The sequence below is a fragment of the Bactrocera neohumeralis genome, chromosome 2, assembly GCF_024586455.1.
Source record: "Bactrocera neohumeralis isolate Rockhampton chromosome 2, APGP_CSIRO_Bneo_wtdbg2-racon-allhic-juicebox.fasta_v2, whole genome shotgun sequence".
NCBI lineage: Eukaryota > Metazoa > Arthropoda > Insecta > Diptera > Tephritidae > Bactrocera > Bactrocera neohumeralis.
Genome location: NC_065919.1, coordinates 28078656 through 28098728, shown reverse-complemented (window position 1 = coordinate 28098728; position 20073 = coordinate 28078656). Strand labels below are relative to the sequence as shown.

The window sequence follows — 20073 nt, the reverse complement described above, 5'->3', positions numbered from 1 at the left end:
TAAAGAAAAGCAATAATTCATAAAAAAGTTATTGAAAACGTTGGCATTCAGCACGTGAAAAGTTGAAGTGACATTTTGTACCTGGCTTTGTTTAACCCTTGTACAGGTATATTCACTTTCGATTGTATGCGCAAATATTGTTTAGATAATGCTTAGTTGTTGCTTAAGAGAGACTACTATAGATTTTAAGTAGTCGTATTATTGTGTTTTACATTTCATTCTCTAATGGATATGTTTTCGATTTGCTTTATCGAACAAGCAGGATTAGAAGTACGGCTACAGCTACTCTGCTGGCCCATCCTTATAGAAAAGTTAGGCAATTGCCTAGGGACACGAATTTTAGGGCGTCACAACTAAGCACTAAATAAAGTTATAGAACTGTAATTTGTCACAGGGGATGGCAGTAAAGAGTGATAACTGTCGACTAAAAATTTCGAAAAAAGTGGGAGTGGCCACGCCCTCTAATGGGTTTAAAATACATATCTCTGAAGACGCTTAGGCCGCAATAACCAAATTCGCTTGAGATAAATCCTAAAAGAACCCCTATCGACAGTGTGAAAATGGAATGATCGGGTCAATACTTCCCTGAGACCCCATATACCCAATATAAAGGTTTTCGAACTTCCGGGAGATTTTATACCGCATATACGGCCAATATTTGAGTTATCTCAATAAAAATGATAGAGCGTGTTATGCTTATAATATAGTATATTTGCGCTTAAAATAGATAAAATTGGGCGTAAGCTTTACCTAGCCCCCATATAACTAATATCACGATTTTCAACAACCGGGCACAGATATTTAAATAAAAGGAATGTAAAATAATAACACCAGATATTATTAATGGAAAATATTAGTGAAAACTGTCAAGAATAATTTAGAAACAAATATATAAAATCAGTTTAATCAATTCAATTCAGGTACAACAATAGTAATGATTAAACCAATCTTCTTCTCCTTCTTTACTGGCGTAGGCACCGCTTAGGCGGTTATAGTCGAGTTATCAACAGCGCGCCAATCATTTCTTCCTTTAGCAATTTGGCGCCATTTGAAGATACCAAGTGCAGCCACGCCTTTCGCCACCTGATCTCTTCAACAGAGTGGAGGTCTGTTTCCCCCGGCGAGTACTGCGTCGAATACTTTCAAGGCTGGAGTGTTTTCACCCATGCAGATGGCATGACCTAGCCCGCGCAGCCGCTGTCTCTTAATTCGCTGCACTATGTCAATGTCATCGTATAACTCGTACAGCTCATCGTTCCATCGAAAGCGATAAATCTTCCGCAGAACCTTTCTTAGGAAAACTCGTAACGTCCTTTTGTCATCGTCCATGCCTCTGCACCATATAGCAGGACGGGAGTAATGAGTGACTTATAGAGTTTTGCCATTGTTCGTCGAGAAAGGACTTTACTTCTCAAGTGCCTACTCAGTCCGAAGTAGCACCTGTTGGCAAGAGTTATTCTGCGATGGATTTCGAGACTGACGTTGTTGTTTGTTGTTAATACTGGTTCCAAGATAAACGAGATTATCTACATCTTCGAAATTATGAATGTGGAAGCCAAGTCGTGAGTGCGACGACTGTTTGTTTGTTGAGCCATTTGCTTTGCTTCCTTATCCATTCTGGAGAAAGCAGAACTAACAGCGCGGTAGTTGAGGCCAATGATATCAATATCATCGGCATACGCCAGCAGCTGTACACTCTTGTAGAGGATTGTACCTGCTCGACTAAGTTTGGCATCTCGAATTAGTTTCTCCAATAGCAGATTGAAGAAGTCGCACGATAGGTAGTCTGAAACTTCGTTTGGTATCGAACGGCTCGGAGATGTCCTTCCCGATCCTGACGGAGCTTTTGGTATTGCTCAACGTCAGTTTACACAGCCGTATTAGTTTTGCGGGGATACAAAATTCAGACATAGCGGCATAAAGGCAGCTTCTTTTCGCGCTGTCAAAAGCAGCTTTAAAATCGAAGAAGATGTGGTGTCAATCTTCTTTTCACGCGTATTTTAACGGATCGTAATTAAAAGGGGGTCACTTATCCGAGGCTGTTTTTTTCTTTTCATTGGTAGAGTTTTTTACGTAGCGGGTCCCAAACCCAGCGCACAACATTATGTAAATTTAATTTTCAATAATTGAAACTTATTTGAAACATAACACGATAACACACTATAGAATTTGAGCATTTTTTGAGATATTTAAACGTTTTAGCATTAGACAACTCGTACCGGATACCCATTTTTTTTTGGTTAATATGCATATGTATTAGTGGAGAATTTAGGGTTGATTACTTGTGGGTTTATACAATGGTATGTACATACAATCAAATCAGAAACGACAGCAATACTCGATTGAAGAAATAATAAAGACAATTCAATTATGAGGGGGAAAATGAGCCGATTCGCGATGTTAAGCAAAATTTTCAAATCAATTTCTACTTTACTCTTGCCATTATTGATACTGTATTGTCTTCAGTCTATGAAAGATACGATTCATTGAAGAAAGTTATTCAAACTTTAGGAATTTTGCTTAATGTTGACCAGTCATTATTGAACAATATAAAAAATTAGAAATGTCATTAACTCACGTTGGGTTGTCGGATATAAGTAGATGCAACGGAAAAGTTCCCCATTGAACTATGAAATTATATTTGTTCAGACGAATAAAATATAGTTATATCGTTCGAAATTTATTGACGACAATGTGTGTAAAAGGATTGACAAGCTTAGCAACGTTATCGATTGAAAATGGAGTGCTACAAATTCTTAAAACAGTTGTGTGTGATTTTTTCAAATTAAATAATAAAAAATAATTAAATAACAAATAATATAATGCATTATGACACCACTTAAACTTTGAACTGCACTTTTTGATTTTTTAGGGAATCTCTGACGAGGTTCGTGTTCTTTTGAAACATTAGTGGATCATCGATCTTTCTTGCCTTAAGTTCTCAACTGCTTGGAAATAATCTGTAGATTCATTGAAGTAGCACTAAAGTGTGGTCCCAGTGATCAGTATTATGCAATTATAATTAAATAGAAGTAAAAATCACCGTTTTCTTATATTTGAATATATCAATCATGAATTATAAATACTCAGGTTAAAGTGTTAATCCGCTACATTAATTACGACATGTGGATATACTTGTAAACTTGCTATGTAAACGTTGACATATCGATTAGCTTTAACTACCTTAATAGCCATGTATGGTAATTCTGTAATCCTAGTCATGTGACAAACGGCTTATAACGACATAAAAAACCTGTCATGAGTTAAACGGTAACAAGAACATAACTTCACGCATGACTATCCTCTGTGTGAAAATTAAGTTAAGTAAAGGCGTGACAATTTATTAACTTAGATATGAATATTTACTTAAGGCTGTGAAAAGTTTTCCGTCATTTTCTTAAATCCATGCTTCGTTATCAGAAATTATGCGTTTGATGAATGTTGGATCTTCAAACCCTTTGTTAAGCATTTTTCGTGAACCTTTACTCGACATCGTTTTTGCAAAAACTTCAGGTCTTTTGGTAAGGGTCTAGCATTGTCACGCTCTATACCCAAAACCTTAACCAAAATGTGCTGAGTCGATCCATAAGATCGATATCTTTCTGATGTAAACGCGACGATTTTCCAGTACCTTTTTTTTAACTTTTTCGATGTTATCGTCATTAACAGAGTTGGCATAAGTTAAGTTTTCGATGAGTTGATGATGATGAGCTCGGCTCGTTGTTAATCTTTTTATGATAAAAATCGCCAGACAAACATTACGCGTGGTAAAGAAATTGCTGGCAAATTGTAATGCCTGATATAAGGAGACCGAACTTGACACGAACATTAAAAGGTTGTATCAATTTTGGGAAACAATTATCGAATGGGTTTGCATGTGCAGTTTAAATGGACTCCCAGATTAGATGATCGCACCATTGCATTGTCATCAGTAAGGTCGCTCCTCATCATGGATGAATATAAGCACAAAGTCAGTAAAGATTGACGAACAATCTTCTGTCCTCCCAGTAAGAGTTAGTGTTACCTTTCTTAAATGTAGGCTAAAGTTCCAATCTCTGTAAAATTTAGCAGGTTCGAGCTCAGTTAAAATAATATTTGCGGCTGTTTCCGGCTCTGGACGACTAATTGCCGATATTATTTATGTAAACCTTTGAGTGAGTTTTATACATATAGGCTGCATATGTAAATGATCTTCATGGTTATATATATTAATCGTATCAAAGACTGAAATTTCAAATTGGAACAAATGTGTTCTGTAAATGTAAGATATTGCTCCAACTGACTAAGAATGTAACTCAGCAATCTGGCGATTGAAGTAGAAGGTTGTATTTATATTCCCTCATAGGTTTCTTATAAAATAAGGCGCAGAAAAAAATATGTATGTATGTAAAGGTGGTCCTAATACCCTCGAAACAATTATTAAATATATTGTAGGAAATGATTTCATTTATATGTATAGTTTATTATGATTTCCGGTTGTCCTTACTAATAATCCTTGCTGACATATATAGGCATATATATATTTTTAGTAGCTAACAACAAATGTCAATTTTGTTTTCATCCAATTATTTATTAACTTATAAATTTATAGTTGGTTTAAAATTTTAAAAAATTTTATATAATTTTAAGCCAAAATCACACGATATATTGTTTAAAGTTATTTTAAGATTAGGAATTCATAACAAATAGAACAACACACAAACAAAATTTTTCGTAAGCCAATTCTATCACGATAAAATTGTTGCTCTCTTCTATTACACCACATACATATAAAACGTTCAAATTCGACAACCACTTAATATGTAAATAAATTAAAATACCCATTTAATAATAAAACCGAAAGTGAAATACAGCATTAGGTTTCCTTCAGACCCACTTACTTATGCATACATATATATATAGTCAATGTGCTAACTTTAAGTGCTCATTTAGTCCTCATATAAATCATCGTAGGCGAAACGCTTGAAGAGTGTCTGCAATATACTCTTCACCACCTCAGCAATGGCCACGTGTACGGAGGGTTGCAGTTCAGTCCAAACCTCATTCCAGTTTTGATTCAAAAACTCATTCAGATTGCTACCGAGTGCTGGATCACCGTTAAACAGATTTGTCAGCTTGATACTCATTCTAAGGGTTAAATATGATGACAAATTATTTGAAATGCTTATGAAAACCAAATATTTTTGCTATTACCTCTCTGGTTCCACCAACACTTTCAGTTTGTCCACGCTAAGGTATGTCTTGCCATCCCTGGGATGAAGTGCTGGCTTGAATTTTACGGAGAATTTGGGGTTGTGCAGCACAATATCGGCGTCACCATCACCTTTGATGGGCAAAATCAGTATGCGTCCGTCGGCGACATATTTACCCCGTAGCGCGATTTTTGGGAATGAACCGTACATTTCAAATTTGCTTGTGGCAGGATCGCGTTCGAAACCACTGTAAAATATAAAATGAAAATAATGAATTCTTGTGAAATAAATATTTAAAAATCTAGAAAATGGAACACAATAAGGCACTGAATACTTAAGTGTAGGTAGTCATGTGTTTTTTCAATCTATCGTTTCAAAAAGTTTACCACCTAAGTAAAATCAAAAAAATCTTATCCTCGGCTTCACCGAAACCATAACATCCTTCACAGGTGCATGCTAATGGTTTGCCTCGAAGGGAAAACGTTTTGATAGTATTTTCGAAGCACTTTGTTTGATATAAGCAACCGTCAAGTCTAATTAAGGTTATTTAAAAAAAATATTTTTTATGAAGACCTTTATCTTGATTTTGATCGTTTGGTTTAAATGGAAGCTATATACTATAGCGGTCCAATAGCGGACAGCTTAGTGAAATGCGGAGTTCCGTAGAGAAAAGGATGTCCACAAAAACTCAGATATATATCTAAAAAAAAACTGTCGACTCAGTAACTGACATGCAGAATATATTTGGTTTAGGGATGCTCAAATTCGGAACTAGATGCATCAGATGATCTACCAAAAGAAGTAGAAATACCAAAGCCGGTGTTGATGCTTACTCCACTGAGTTATTTCGAAATGATGGAAAGAAATGGCTAGAAAGCAAAACGTGACAACGAAAGCGAATTCAATCTAACTTGATTCACTTTCAAGAACTGGCTGGAATTTATCAGTGTTTCCTGTCCGGAAAAGTCTATAATTCGCTCGATATTCACCCGCGTCAAAACTTGGACAAGACCTATGGGTATTTTCAAAAGCTCTATAAGACAATGTCTTTATTACAATCTCAGAAATTTTTACATAGGTATATTTTTTACTGTTATGTTGGCCAACAGCTTAGTCAGTGGGAAGAACATCCTTTAACTACTCGTTAATAATAGATACTTTAATCTAATATCGAAGAAAATTATACGAGCTGCAGGACTAAATCGCTCTGATACAGTCTTTCCAAAAACGTATGAGCGTATGCTGTATGCTGATTATCTTTAAAACACGCGCTGTTAGTTTCATTATAGAGCGATTACCTATTTCAATTGTGTACCAAACTCAATTTTTACTCTGTAAAGTATTAATTTATGATATATGTAGGGAGAAGGCAGTACCGAGGAAGTAATAACTTCTCTGCGTTATAGGGGTCAAAGAGGGTTCTCTCATTATTGTTTTAAAGTAGTTACAAGAACAACAAAGAAGCGACTTCTGAGCAAATATGGTTTCTACGAAAATTAATTTTTTAGGAAGTAATGAAAGCAAACATGAAGAAGAACAATAATTAAGAGAAGTAAAATATTAAAAAAAAAGCACAATAACTGTAAAATAAAAAATAAGAATAGAGAATATTGATATAACTTATTAAAATAAAGTTTATAAAAATATAGTTTTGACTAAAATAATATGCCACATAAAATTAATATATTTATACCCTGCACAGGGTATATTAAGTTTGTCACGAAGTTTGTAACACCCAGAAGGAAGCATCGGGATGTATATAAAGTATATACATAAATGATGCGTATGTTGAGCTGAGTCGATTTAGCCATGTCCGTTTGTCTGTCTGTTTGTCCGTCTGTCCGTCCGTCTGCTGCCTGTATATATACGAACTAGTCCCTCAGTTTTTAAGATATGGTTTGAAATTTTGCATTTTCTCCTCAAGAAGCTGCTCATTTGTTGGAACTGCCGATATCGGCCTACTATAGCTTATAGCTGCCATACAAACTGAACGATCGGAATTAAGTTATTGTATGGAAAACTTTCACATTTGACAATGTATCTTCACAAAAGTTCGCACAGGTTATTTTCTAAGATAATAATGTAATCTCCAGATCGATTAACTATAGCGTATAGCTGCCATACAAACTGAATGATCGGAATCAAATGCTTGCATGGGAAACTTCATCATTAACGATTTAATAGGTTGTCAAAAAAGTCTTGCGGTATTTTCGCTAGTTGGCGCTTAAAGCGCGTAGTTCTAGTTTCATTCGTCGCATCGGGTCATGCTATACTTTTTTGGAAAGCTCACGCGCTAACACGTGTTTGATTTATTGTCGTTTCTTTTAAGTCGCAAACAAGGAGCAAAATAAAGAGAAAATACGGCATGAAATGTATCTCAAGCCGCCAATAAAATTTGTGCAGTTTCGCACAACGATGGTTTCAACATTTTCGTTCTGGTGTAGAGGTGGTCGAAGATGCGCCACGCTCCGGAAGACCTGTCTTCGAAAATTGCGATAAAATCGCTGAATTGGTCGAAAGAGACCGGCATAGTAGCAGCCGTAGCATCAGTCAAGAGCTGGGCATGAGTCATCAAAAATTCATTTCAATTTCAATAAAAAAAAAATCCAATAAAAATACCGCAAGACTTTTTTGACAACCCATTATCTTCACGAAATTTGGTATGAGTTATTGCTTATAGAAATAATGTAATATCGAAAGAAATTGTTCAGATCGGCTCACCATATCGTATAGCTGCCATACAAACCGAACGATCGTAATCAAGGGCTTGTATCGAAAACTTTCGCATTTGACGTGGTATCTTCACGAAATTTTACATGGATTACTGCTTAGTATATAATAATTGTAGCATATAGCTTCCATACAAACTGGACACATAGTTACTAAAAGAAATGCACCTGTGAAGGGTATATTAGCTTCGGTGCAGCCGAAGTTAACGTTTTTTCTTGTTTTATTAATAAGTTGGCCTTGCAAAAATGCGTTCGTCATAGCTCAAATAGAGGGGAATGGCAATATTACAGTTATTGTTTTTGTCGCTAAACTTTTTCAAAAATATTCGCTCATGCCCAGAAAATCAAGTAAAAAAAGAAATATAAAACAAATAACGCATAAGATTAAAATAAATTAAATAAAAGTGAATACTGTGTACTCAAAATACATGTGAAAATGTCAAATAAGTGTACATATGTTTGTCTGTATGTGCGTTGACAAATAGCTGAAAATCAGTTAGCAAACAAATCAATGTTAAATAAAACAACACATTAGGTTAATGAACCGCGTGTGGATAAATTCAAAGCGAAGAAGAATTTTTTAATAAAAATAATTTATGCAAATAGTTTTCGAAAATGTTAGGCGCAGATTTTTTGCAGCATTATATATAATAACAATAAAACAGCAGTTCATACTATCCAAAAAGTTGGAGAATGGTGGCAATTTTTTATCCACAATTGGAATTCTGAGGGACTTTGTACAAATATGCGAATGTGTAAATATGAGTATTTGTAAAAAAGTAGAATATTCTCTGATTTTCAAAATATGCGCCGTAGACTTTGAACCTACAGCAACTAAATAGTGGTTTCACTGGTATTCTAACAAACAGCATTAAGAAGATTTCAGAACTTAATATCAAAGTAAGCATGATATGACATAAATGAGCATTATTATTATTAGTTGTTGTAATCGCATTCTTAAATTTCTTATTTACGTAAACATTAGGGTGTCTAGGTGCTACAAAATACTTTAGAAAATGTATGGTTCTTATGGCACATTTTTAACTTTTTTGGAAATACTAATAATACAAAACACTAAAGTAACAACATCAACTCGATTATTTCTTTCCGTGCTCATATTGGTGATTTAAAAAATAAACGACTTCAAAATAGTAATTTCATTAAATTATTCAAACAATTACTAACGAAGTCAATAATACGTATACACTGAATAGAGCATTACTTTGAGAGCTGAGCCAGTTTTAAATTCTATGAAATTTTTATCTGAGTGGAGCGTCAGTTTGCCATGCCACTTGGAGGGAGGACCTCATATAAACGATGAGTTGTGAACATCAAACTTTGAATATTATTAGATTCAATTCCGAAGACGACCGCACCGTGGCGCACGTGATGTAATTTTTTATGTGATGTTTTTACCTCTTGAGTTACATAATTAACGCTTTAGAAAAGATAACTTTTCTCTTTAAAATGGAATATAGCAACGATTTAGGAATTTTTAAAATTTATCAAGTAGTTTCGGAGCCTTTCTATTCAAAAAAACAAGCCATCAGATCTTTCCATTTATAATATTAGTATAGATTTATCACAGGTTCAAATAAGGCTGCTCCTACTGTTCGAAGTACTTTTGAAAGATGGCTTCAAAATTAATACCGTTAGGCAAGGCCTCAAAGAGAAAACCGTGCACCCTAGAAACATATCTGCAAAACATTGTTGCAGAGCACCAGGGCTCTTGAAAACTCTAGGCCTGGGAGAAATTGTCTCCGATCTCCCGTCCTCTATTCTTTACTGCCGTTAAAAATAATAAAGGAACATGTAGGTTTTGCGTACTTCACGAATTATTTGTGATCAATAGAAATAACAGTTTAAACTATTTAAAATTTATTAAAATTGCTTAAGTTTGGTAGTGTATCTTGAGTGAAACTCGCTTGGTTAATCAACAGATTTCCGGTATAAGCGAATGTTGAAATAATTGAAAACGTTTGCTTATGATGATTTCCCATTAGAAACTTATGCGATTTCGGAGGTGTTTTTGACATAAAAAAGCTTTATATATTACACAGTACAACAGCTAATCTGGAGGGTGAGAAATTTCAAGTCAGGGTGATGATACTAAGTCAGTATAGTAAAACCCCCAAAGGGTTTGGCGTTCGTATGTGTCAGTTTTTTTTTATGACCTTTTAAATTTTTTCTCATGTTATAGTGAACGAAAATTGGGTACAGCTGCTACAACCGTCTAATGGATTGGAAAAATAGATAGTAGTGGTTCACGAGTTATGTTAAACTACGTTTTTGCCAAAATGTTACAACTAAGCGAAAAAACATCAAGATAAGGAAAAAATTTAAAAGGTCATAAAAAAAACTACTACTACATACGAACGCCAAACCCTTTGAGGGTTTTGCTATATTGACTTAGTACCATCACCCTGACTTGGAATTTCTCACCACCCAGACAATAATCCGAAAAATGTTCCACAGTGTTATTAGTATCTTGGAGATGGCAGCAAAATCATAACATACCCAAGGTAGGATTAGAAACTCGGTAATTTATATGTATGCATAGCTCTGCTGTTTTACTGCCCAAATAGTATTATAAACCCGATTACTTTTACATTTTACTTTTCCGCCCAGTTATATAATAGTCTTCATTCTTTAAAGTAAAACCAAAGGCAAAGCTTCGTAATTTTTTTCGAGTTGATATTGAATTGTCTCGAACATAGTCACGGCGAGTGTGCTGAACAAAGCGGAAGAATACTTTTGGCGCACAAGTACACCGCGTACGAAATTTCAATGAGGACTCCAAATAAAAAATTTTGACGCCGCTCATACATACAAATTAAGTTTGTACTTTAACAAATTGTTGAAAAAAAAATCAAAAAATCAACTCACACAGAACGATCAAACTTGACGGCGGACAATCCCTCAACATGCACATCACGGAAATTCAATTTCAAATTCAGCGAGCCGGTGCGGCCATCCGAAATGTCGAAGCGCTTCACAATGAAGGGTTCAATGATTGGAAAGCCCGCCGATGGGTAGCCGGTGCGCGCATACTGATGCACCAAACTCGCCGATGTGCGCGTTATGCAGTCTGTGTCGCCTGCGCGGCAGCGCGGTATGTCAGCGGCTAAAAGTGAAAACAACAAAATACAAACAAACAGACATGAGTATAAAGCGAAATGTTGTGGCAAACATAACTGCAATTATAAATCAAATGTGCCGCGGAGGCTGCGAGAACGCAGTCAATGTCGCAGCAAATTAACACAACAATAACAAAATATGTAGCTGGTTAAAGGGAACGTACGAAAATTGCTGCTGGCCGCCGAGATGAGCAACAGACAGTTGCTGATGACGGTCGCAAGGACCAAACATTGTTGCGCAGCGCACATTTTATTTATTTGTGGATTTTTTGACAATCGGTTGCTATGCGCCGCCTGACAACAAACGCTCGTGTTACTGATTTGATTTGCGCACAAAATAAGTTGAGTGGAATCACTTAGCTGTTGCGCGCACTCGATTTAGGTAGACGCGGCGTACAAAATAAAAGACTTTAGCGACGAACTTGCTGATTTATTATAAGCGCGTTCTGTATGTAAGGACGCGATCCTGTGCGTATTTTTGACTGAACTCGCTACGCGACGGTTTTTATCGTAAACTGCTCGATGAAAAAAAAAAACAAAAATTTATTTTTCCTTGTTTATTTTGGAATTCCTATAAACGAAAAATTGCAATGCCTAACGGCCACTGTATTGTTGCTACAATTAATTTTTCAAATTTAGTCAACTCATCAATAGCCACTGCGTTAAATTGACGTTACGTAGCGGCCTTACGCGGCACGGTCGCGCACTCGTGTTGTGTTCAGCAAATATTGGCGTTGGAATAAGTTTTTGCGAACTCTTGGCCGAGTTCAATGCTAAACTGTAAAACAGTTCTGGACAAACGCAGGCATTTATAATCTTTTTCGGTGGCTCCGCGCGGCCACAAAGCCTTTGCGCTTTTGTTTCATTACTGCTTGTACGCTAGTGTGTGTGTGCGCATATGTGTGTATTTTTAGACTCGCTGTTATTATTGTTGTAGTTCTTAACGTTCGCTTGTGGTATTTACTTTTAAGTCGCCTATTCAACGATTCTACGTCGCCAATAGCAATTTGCAAGCGCTTGCTATAAGCACTCACAAGCAAGCTTACACAAACACTCACACATGTGAATATAGTTACACACACATACATATATACAGTTAATATCAGCTAACTTATTTGTTTGTGTGCGTAAAATTGTTCATCCAAATGACTAAACGGACAGTTTGCCTATACTCCCATACATTCTGTCCGTCCGTACGTCTATCCAGCACGTTGACGCCACTGGCAGACGTCAACTGTATGCGCGGCGCGCGCGTCTTCACAACACTATCCATGTTCAAAATCATAAATAATTAGTATTATTAACAGGTCTAGAAACGCACAAAAAATTCTATAAATTTTTAATTGGCTCCTATCAAGTTTTTGTTTTCACTTGATTGTGTTTTGCTCTTTTGTTTCGTCATCGTCGAAATCGTCTTACATATGGCAACAACGAACCACATACATACATACACACTTTCTTAGTAACTTCATCGTCCATACCAAAGTATTTACTAGGAGTGCGCGCGTAATGCTGATTTTAACGCAGAGATATTTCAGGAGGTACACATATGTGTGTGTGTGCTGTTATTGGCCTTAAGCTGCTGCTCCTACCAATGCTATTATTTCGCCCCTTCAGCTCCACAACTACTCATTACGCTCCACTTGCGCGCGCATATTTAGTAATGCGATTATATTCCTTTAGCGAAATGACTTGTAGAAAATGGCAAGAAGAAACGTCTGAAAATGAAAAGAATAACGCTTTGTCTGCTAAAGAGTTTTATGGACTTTGTTCTTTTTATATTTGCTTTTTGCTCTTCCAGATAAAATTCCTTTCCATTTCAAGGTCAAATTAATTAATTTTGAGCACAATTTTAACCCACATTATTAGCAGCGATATACGAGTGTACCGACGATATAAAGCGGAGATTTATTACACTGTTCTAAATTATTCCGCGAATATGAGATCTGATAAAGAACAACTCATCAAAGGCCAGATTTTTACCTGTACTTTTCAGATTTTTTAGGAGATAGTTATTATAACTGAGTCTGTTGTGTGCGCGACAATCACTCGATCGATCGCGAGTTCAAATTTAATCTGCTTGCTGAGGTTTAATTTAATACTTATTATGTATAGCAGATTAATATTATTATTAATGTTTATTAATTAAAAACGTACGTAAATACGTTACGTATGTAACATAGATTGACTTGGTATCAAACATGAATGAAAGCGGGGAATCCTACATTTAAAAAATTCATCTCACATATTTTCCTAGGTGTCCCATGACTGGTATAAAGACTTACGTGCTTCCTTTTGACTTTCTGCTACATATTATATTTCGGTTAATATGAACATTGATACCTTTCTTCCATCACTTTCGGACCCTAGCTGAATCGTTCTCCTTCCGTCTCACTATAATTTCCAAAATTGTATAAAAATGCATCAATTTTTTTATGGAGATAATTTAACTTGATACACAAATTCGCACTCAAATTTAAATAGTTTGCATAGGAAATTTTCCATTATAAACACAAACCTTTTCCAAACTTCAATTTCTGGAGCAGTTATAACTTTGATGTAATCGGTATCTTTCAATAATTGAGGTATTTAAGAATCATCAAATATTCCACCTTTCAACTTTTCCATACTATGTTCCGAAATTTTTTTCATATACATACCACTAAAATAATATGCTTTGATGGAATAGATGTTTCACGCTCTTACTAACATCCATTGCTAGATTGCACCGACATCTGGATATTTAACGACTTCATTGTTTCTGAGTACTCTATGCGTACTACTTTTGGAACGTAAGCGAGATTTTCATTGAGTAAAATAGAACATTTTGTAGACTGTAATTGTAGATAACTCCTTGTTTGATTTTTAGTAAAGCCGTATAGTTCCGTATAATTTGCCGCATAGGCGGATAGCCCACGTTGCTTGTGCTTTTAAAGTGTTATATATGTAATTATTTATAATTATCTTCCTGTTACATAAATAAATAAATACATTTTTCGCATATTTTGAAAGGCCTGAGAGTGAGGATCACGTGATGTTTGTATGCAAGAAAAAGGTGCGCAGAACCCTTATCCTGACTGAAAAACTAGATTTTTATTACCAACAAGCAGATATTCATCGAAATATTAGATATTCAATTATCTTAAAAACCAGAGCACATTCAATATTTTCATGAATGGAGTCATAATCTGGACATTTTAAAGCATCAAAACTTGCTGAGATATCCTGGATTTTGTAGAGGTGTGTTATAAGTAAGTGAACGATGTAAAAATGTGTTGTTGATAAGTTAGTTTTACAAGGTACCGTGAATAGGAATATTTGGAAATTATTTTGCTGGTTTTGAGCAAAAAGAAATTAATTATAATTGTGTGTGTGTAATTATAGTTTGTGCTATATAGGATTCGGTTTAACTTCTTCTACTCCTCATTAGAAGCAATTGTGTGATTCTGATGTCTATATTATAGAATGATCTCTGTATTTTCTTCTTAGGCCTACAGCTCTGATGAGGCAACATCATTATTGCTGGAAAGATATACAATATGTGGTTTCGACTAGAATTAGCTCATCCTTACTTGCAATAGGGAGATGAAAATGAAATTACCATTTTCTATCAGTAAATGAATACACATATTCCACACATTGTAACCGCTAAATAAATGTAAATCTCTCACATTTCTCATCTTTCAAGTGCGAGTAAATACGAATTATTCTCTTAATCAAATGTCACTTTTACTAATTAAATCCACATGTCAAACAATCTGATAGTGTAGGTGAATTAATTAGAGAAATTAACACATGCAAATGAAAAAAAAAATGCAAGTGATTATAAAGAAACACCGAGAACGTGAAAACGAGAAAGTGGAATTATAATTTTGCGTGAAAAGCAAATTGCAATCAAGTGAAATATTTTAAGCCTTTTACTAAGAAAAGCAGAATTAATGGAAGCTCTATAATAATTCAAGTTTGAAATCTTATAATTAAGATTTAATTGAAATTAATATTTATTTGTAAGAGGTTTGTAGCGGTTAGTTGCAACTCTATTTCTATACTTTCACAACATTTTGTTACAGAGTATGACAGTTTTGTAATCTAACGGTTGTTTGTATCATCTAAAACCAATCGAGATAGCTATATGTTATATATATATATAAATGATCAGGATGAAGAGCCGAATTGAAATCCGGGTGATTGTCTGTCCATCCGTCCGTCTATGCAAGCTGTAACTTGAGTAGAAAATGATATATCTTGATGAAACTTGGTACATACATATATTTCCCGGCACCGAAATTCTTTAAAATGTCAACTGAGCATTTAATAAATGAATAATATGATTTGCTACAGAGGATCGTAGTAGCAAGGACCACCTGTGGGCTGAAAATGCCTGCGGTCCCACCCCCTAAATAGTTTAATCAACTTATCTTTCAAACCGCTAAAGCTAAATTAACCAAACTTGTTGAAAGGAAGGATTTTAGCCCCTCTTTATTTATAACAGTTATGTCTAAAACTACTATTAGTCCGATAATTTACTAAATAAATGCGCTACATGCCTTAAATTTCACAAGCAATATGTATGTAAAGCAAGGGCTTTATATGAGTCTGTGCAAAAATTGGCCTTCTTTTAGGTGGAATGCTACAGGTATATCCGGAATTACTTGTTCAATTTCAAACAAATTTGGTGTGTGATGTTATCAAATCATGCTTATCGTAAACACTGACAATGGTCGAAATCTGTTAACAACCACGCCTACTTCCCATATAACACATTTTTATATTCCATGTGATTCTTTCACTTTGCAGTACACAAATCAAACATCATTGAAGTAATGAACATAACTTGGCAGAAATATTGCCCTCTTCATTTCATCCTACGCCTAAAATTTGCATTTCGACTATAACTTTTCAAGAACCCAGCACCAAATATGTGGGCCGTAGTGCATTTGACTTTTTTTTCCGAACATATCGGTTAATCTGTGAGTGCTAGTATTAAAATTCAGGGAGAATATTAATGACAGCGTGCCCTTGTAACAAACGGTTGACACTACAACGCATCTATGGTTCAATTTCTAACGAACCTTAATGAGATTAAAAACAAATTCCCTTATAATACTAATGTACATTCTTCCTATTTTTAATTAAAATATATCACTTTACTTAGCGAGAGTGTCAAATGGTCGGTTACACTCGAAATTTGCCCTTCCTTACTTATTAATTAAAATAGTTCTCTGCAGTAAATATCTAAAAAAGCTTTCAGTTGAGATTCTTTAACTCTTTAAGCTTCCAAGAAGTTTTATTTAGTGAATTATCATTTTCAACTCGACATTGTTGGAAAAAAGGCTTTTACTGCAGGATCTAACCTACCTTGTATTACGACCGGGTGACCGGAACCATTGTTACCTTTTCATTTTCTCCAAACAATTTTGGGTAGAGTAGGCATAATTGAAGAACAAAAAGAGAAGCTCGTAAGTCGTGATCAGACCCATCCTAATACATACATATATGACACAAATCATTTCACTATAATTTCTGAGGATAAGACTTTTGGTGCTAGAACTTTTGGTAAAGATTAATCAAAGTATTGCAATTTTGTTTGTTTTTTCCATTGTGGTATTTGTAGAAAAGGACAGAATAAATTTTTTAAAATGAATTAATGGTATTTTTTTCAAAAAAAGTCACATTAGCAACAGTCGATGAGGTATTTAATAATAATGACAGTCAGTGGGGTACTTACATATGTTAACCTCTCAGAGGGTGAGATTGAAGCAGATGAGTATTTAAAACCACTAATTCACAAAAATTTTTAATTATTGTTCCTAAATAATATAAGTAATTCAGTAGAAATAAAGAGTTCATCTGATAATCTGTTTTTAGCTGAATAAAGTCACTAATTATTCACATAAGATCCTAGATTCGCAGAAAAAAGATAAACAATCATCAGATCAATTCCAACGTATTGTCGAATACTATAGCGGCTTTAATAACATTTGGACGTTAAAAGTAGAAAATTTCTATAAAAATTTTCTAAGTATAATTGATACTATATCTACTCTTACTTCAGGATTTAGTCCAACAAGATACCCAGCTATTTTTCCCAATCTTAGACCACAAGAATATAGTCACTGTAAAGTAATCCCGGGTTTACAGAATACAAAAACATTTATATTAAAAATTTGATAAAAACGCCCTCGATTGCACTTATTAAAAAAAATCAAACTTATCAATAGCTTTATTGAAAAGAAATGAAACTTTATACATAGCATGCTTGTTAGCATTGCCTTACTTGTCCAAAAACCAAGAACAACCAGCTGCACTGGAGTTATAATACCATTCACAGGTGCATTGCTTATAGTTATTATACTTATAACTAAACCTGAAAACGTAATTGGTTAGTTTAGATCTTAATAGCTTCGGTGCATTTTTCTCATTTTGACTAATTTCTTCAATTTGACTCAAATTGCTCAAACAAAATAATCGGGAAGCGCTAAAACGGAACTATTGAGTAGTCAACAGTGCGAAATTTGTGTTTAATAGTGCGTTCCGCCATATTATTATTTCTCTGTTATTGTAATTATGTGCTATTTATAAGGAAGCTTCGAATAGCTGCTGACCGGACATCTACAATTAAACACTTATTGTTGTTAAGATTGATGTATACATACATATATACATATGTATGTTGTCCCCTGTAGGAGCACTCTGAATTTACTTCGAGTATTTTAACCGATTAGATATCTACCTTTATTTCTCGTTTTTAATATGACAATTAATAATGTGTTGTCAAAAAAGTCTTGCGGTATTTTTATTGAATTTTTTTTTTTTATTGAAATTGAAATGAATTTTTGATGACTCATGCCCAGCTCTTGACTGATGCTACGGCTGCTACTATGCCGGTCTCTTTCGACCAATTCAGCGATTTTATCGCAATTTTTGACGATAGGCCTTCCGGAGCGTGGTGCATCTTCGACCACCTCTACACCAGAACGAAAACGTTGAAACCATCGTTGTGCAGTGGAAATGGAAACTGTATCGGATCCATAAACTGCACAAATTTTATTGGCGGCTTGAGATGCATTTTTGCTTTTATCGTAGTAGTACTGTTATTTTACAGCCGTATTTTCTCTTTATTTTGCACCATGTTTGCGACGCTATAACTCACGAACGACTTAAAAGAAACGACAATCAATCAAACACGTGTTAGCGCGTGAAATGAGCTGTCCAAAAAGGTATAGCATGACCCGATGCGAAGAATAAAACTAGAACTAGGCGCTTTCAGCACCAACTAGCGAAAATACCGCAAGACTTTTTTGACAAACTATTATTTGTTTAAATTTCAATATTTTATTTTACTATTGTTCTATTATTATAAACTTTCCACTAAAAATAATTCGTATAAAATCTTCATTACATGTACATATATCATACTAATGGATCTGGCAACGCGTTGCTATGGTTATCGTATACAATACATAGTATTATAATAAAGTTAGTGGAAGAAATTATGAATTTTCTATTTGGCATTTTACACAAAATTATAATAATTATAATTATATACATATATATAATATATAATATTATTAGTTTTTTTTTATTTTTTTATGGATTGTTCTTTTATGAGCCTATTTAAGATAAAAACTATTATATCTTTTAAGTTGGATCAAACTGGATACAGTGTACTCAATTCTATGTACTTAAACTGGTTCAATAGTTTATTAGTTAATCCCAGAGAAAACGTGGCATGTTATTATATATTTTTTAAATTATTTTAATACGAACTGTATAGCTCCTGAATAACGTTTCATCGTCATTGAATAATCTTTGAATGCAAAATTTTTATATTCGCTTTCATTTGTCTTCATTTCTTAAGATCTTCACAATTTTGAAAAAAATATAATAATACTATGTTAAGCCTATATTTTTTCCAATACTTCGATACGCATTGGATTTGTTTTCAGTGCAATTTTAGTTGCAAAAACTATTTAAATTTCTATTGAATATGATATACCGAATGTAGAATCTCTTTCTTGATTTAAATATTGATTAAGTAATTACCAATAATTACATAAAAATAGTTCGTCTCACATATTAGTTTTTCTTCATCTAGTATTGCTAATATTCAAAGTAATAACAATACATTGGCATACTTATTAATCCCTATATCTGAAATATTTCCTACAGGGTCTAAGGGGTGTACACATAAACACGATTGAATATTTATTTTAATATATACGCACTACCGGCGATCAATCAATCATTGCAATTTGTAACTGCTCAACAATTGACAAGCTGAAATGCGTCTGCCGGTGAAGTGGTTTGGCCAATTTCTTGCTGCTTGTTTAACTGTTTTTATCAACAACGGAAATGTTGTTTGGCAAATTCTGAACACAATATATGTATGTAGGTGTCCAGTTTTTTTTAAATAATCACCAATGAAACTTATCAAGCAAATATTAAGCCATTATATACAGAGTGAGTCATAACTATGCATTTAAACGAATATTATTGGTGTCATATTAATAATATATTAAGGTAGCAGAAAACTATATTTTTTAAAAATTTAGGAGGGAACATTTCTCCAGGCTGCTGAAGCATAACACCAAGAGATGGCGAACCCGATTCCACAATCGATGACGATGGATCAGACGTTCCATTGCCCGACCATAAAGAAGTTCGAATTGGAATTACCCGTCTGCAGAACAACAAAGCAGCGGAGGCCGATGGATTGACGGCCGAGCTATTCAAGCATGGCGGCGAAGCACTAATAAGGAGCATGCATCAGCTTCTTTGAAGAATATGGTCGGATGAAAGCATGCCCGGCAATTGGAATTTGCTCTGCCCAATCCTCAAAAGGGAGACCACACAATCTGCGCCAACTACCGTGGGATAAGTCTCCTCGACATTACATATAAGGTTCTATCGAGCGTACTGTGTGAAAAATTAAAGCCCACCGTCAACAAACTGATTGGACCTTATCAGTGTGGCTTTAGACATGGAAAACAACAACTGACATACATTCACAAT

General features: G+C 34.6%; 1 protein-coding gene across 1 annotated transcript; it reads right to left on the bottom strand.

Annotated features, from left to right (window-relative positions):
- Positions 1-4446: 4446 nt before the first annotated feature.
- On the bottom strand, positions 4447-11853 carry LOC126767973 (protein takeout-like). Its single transcript, XM_050485809.1, has 4 exons — positions 11223-11853; positions 10808-11045; positions 5194-5439; positions 4447-5127 (listed from the first exon to the last, which is right to left on the bottom strand). Exons 1-4 carry the CDS (start codon positions 11305-11307, stop codon positions 4929-4931), a joined length of 768 nt encoding a protein of 255 aa, XP_050341766.1. The 5' UTR covers positions 11308-11853; the 3' UTR covers positions 4447-4928.
- Positions 11854-20073: the final 8220 nt, after the last annotated feature.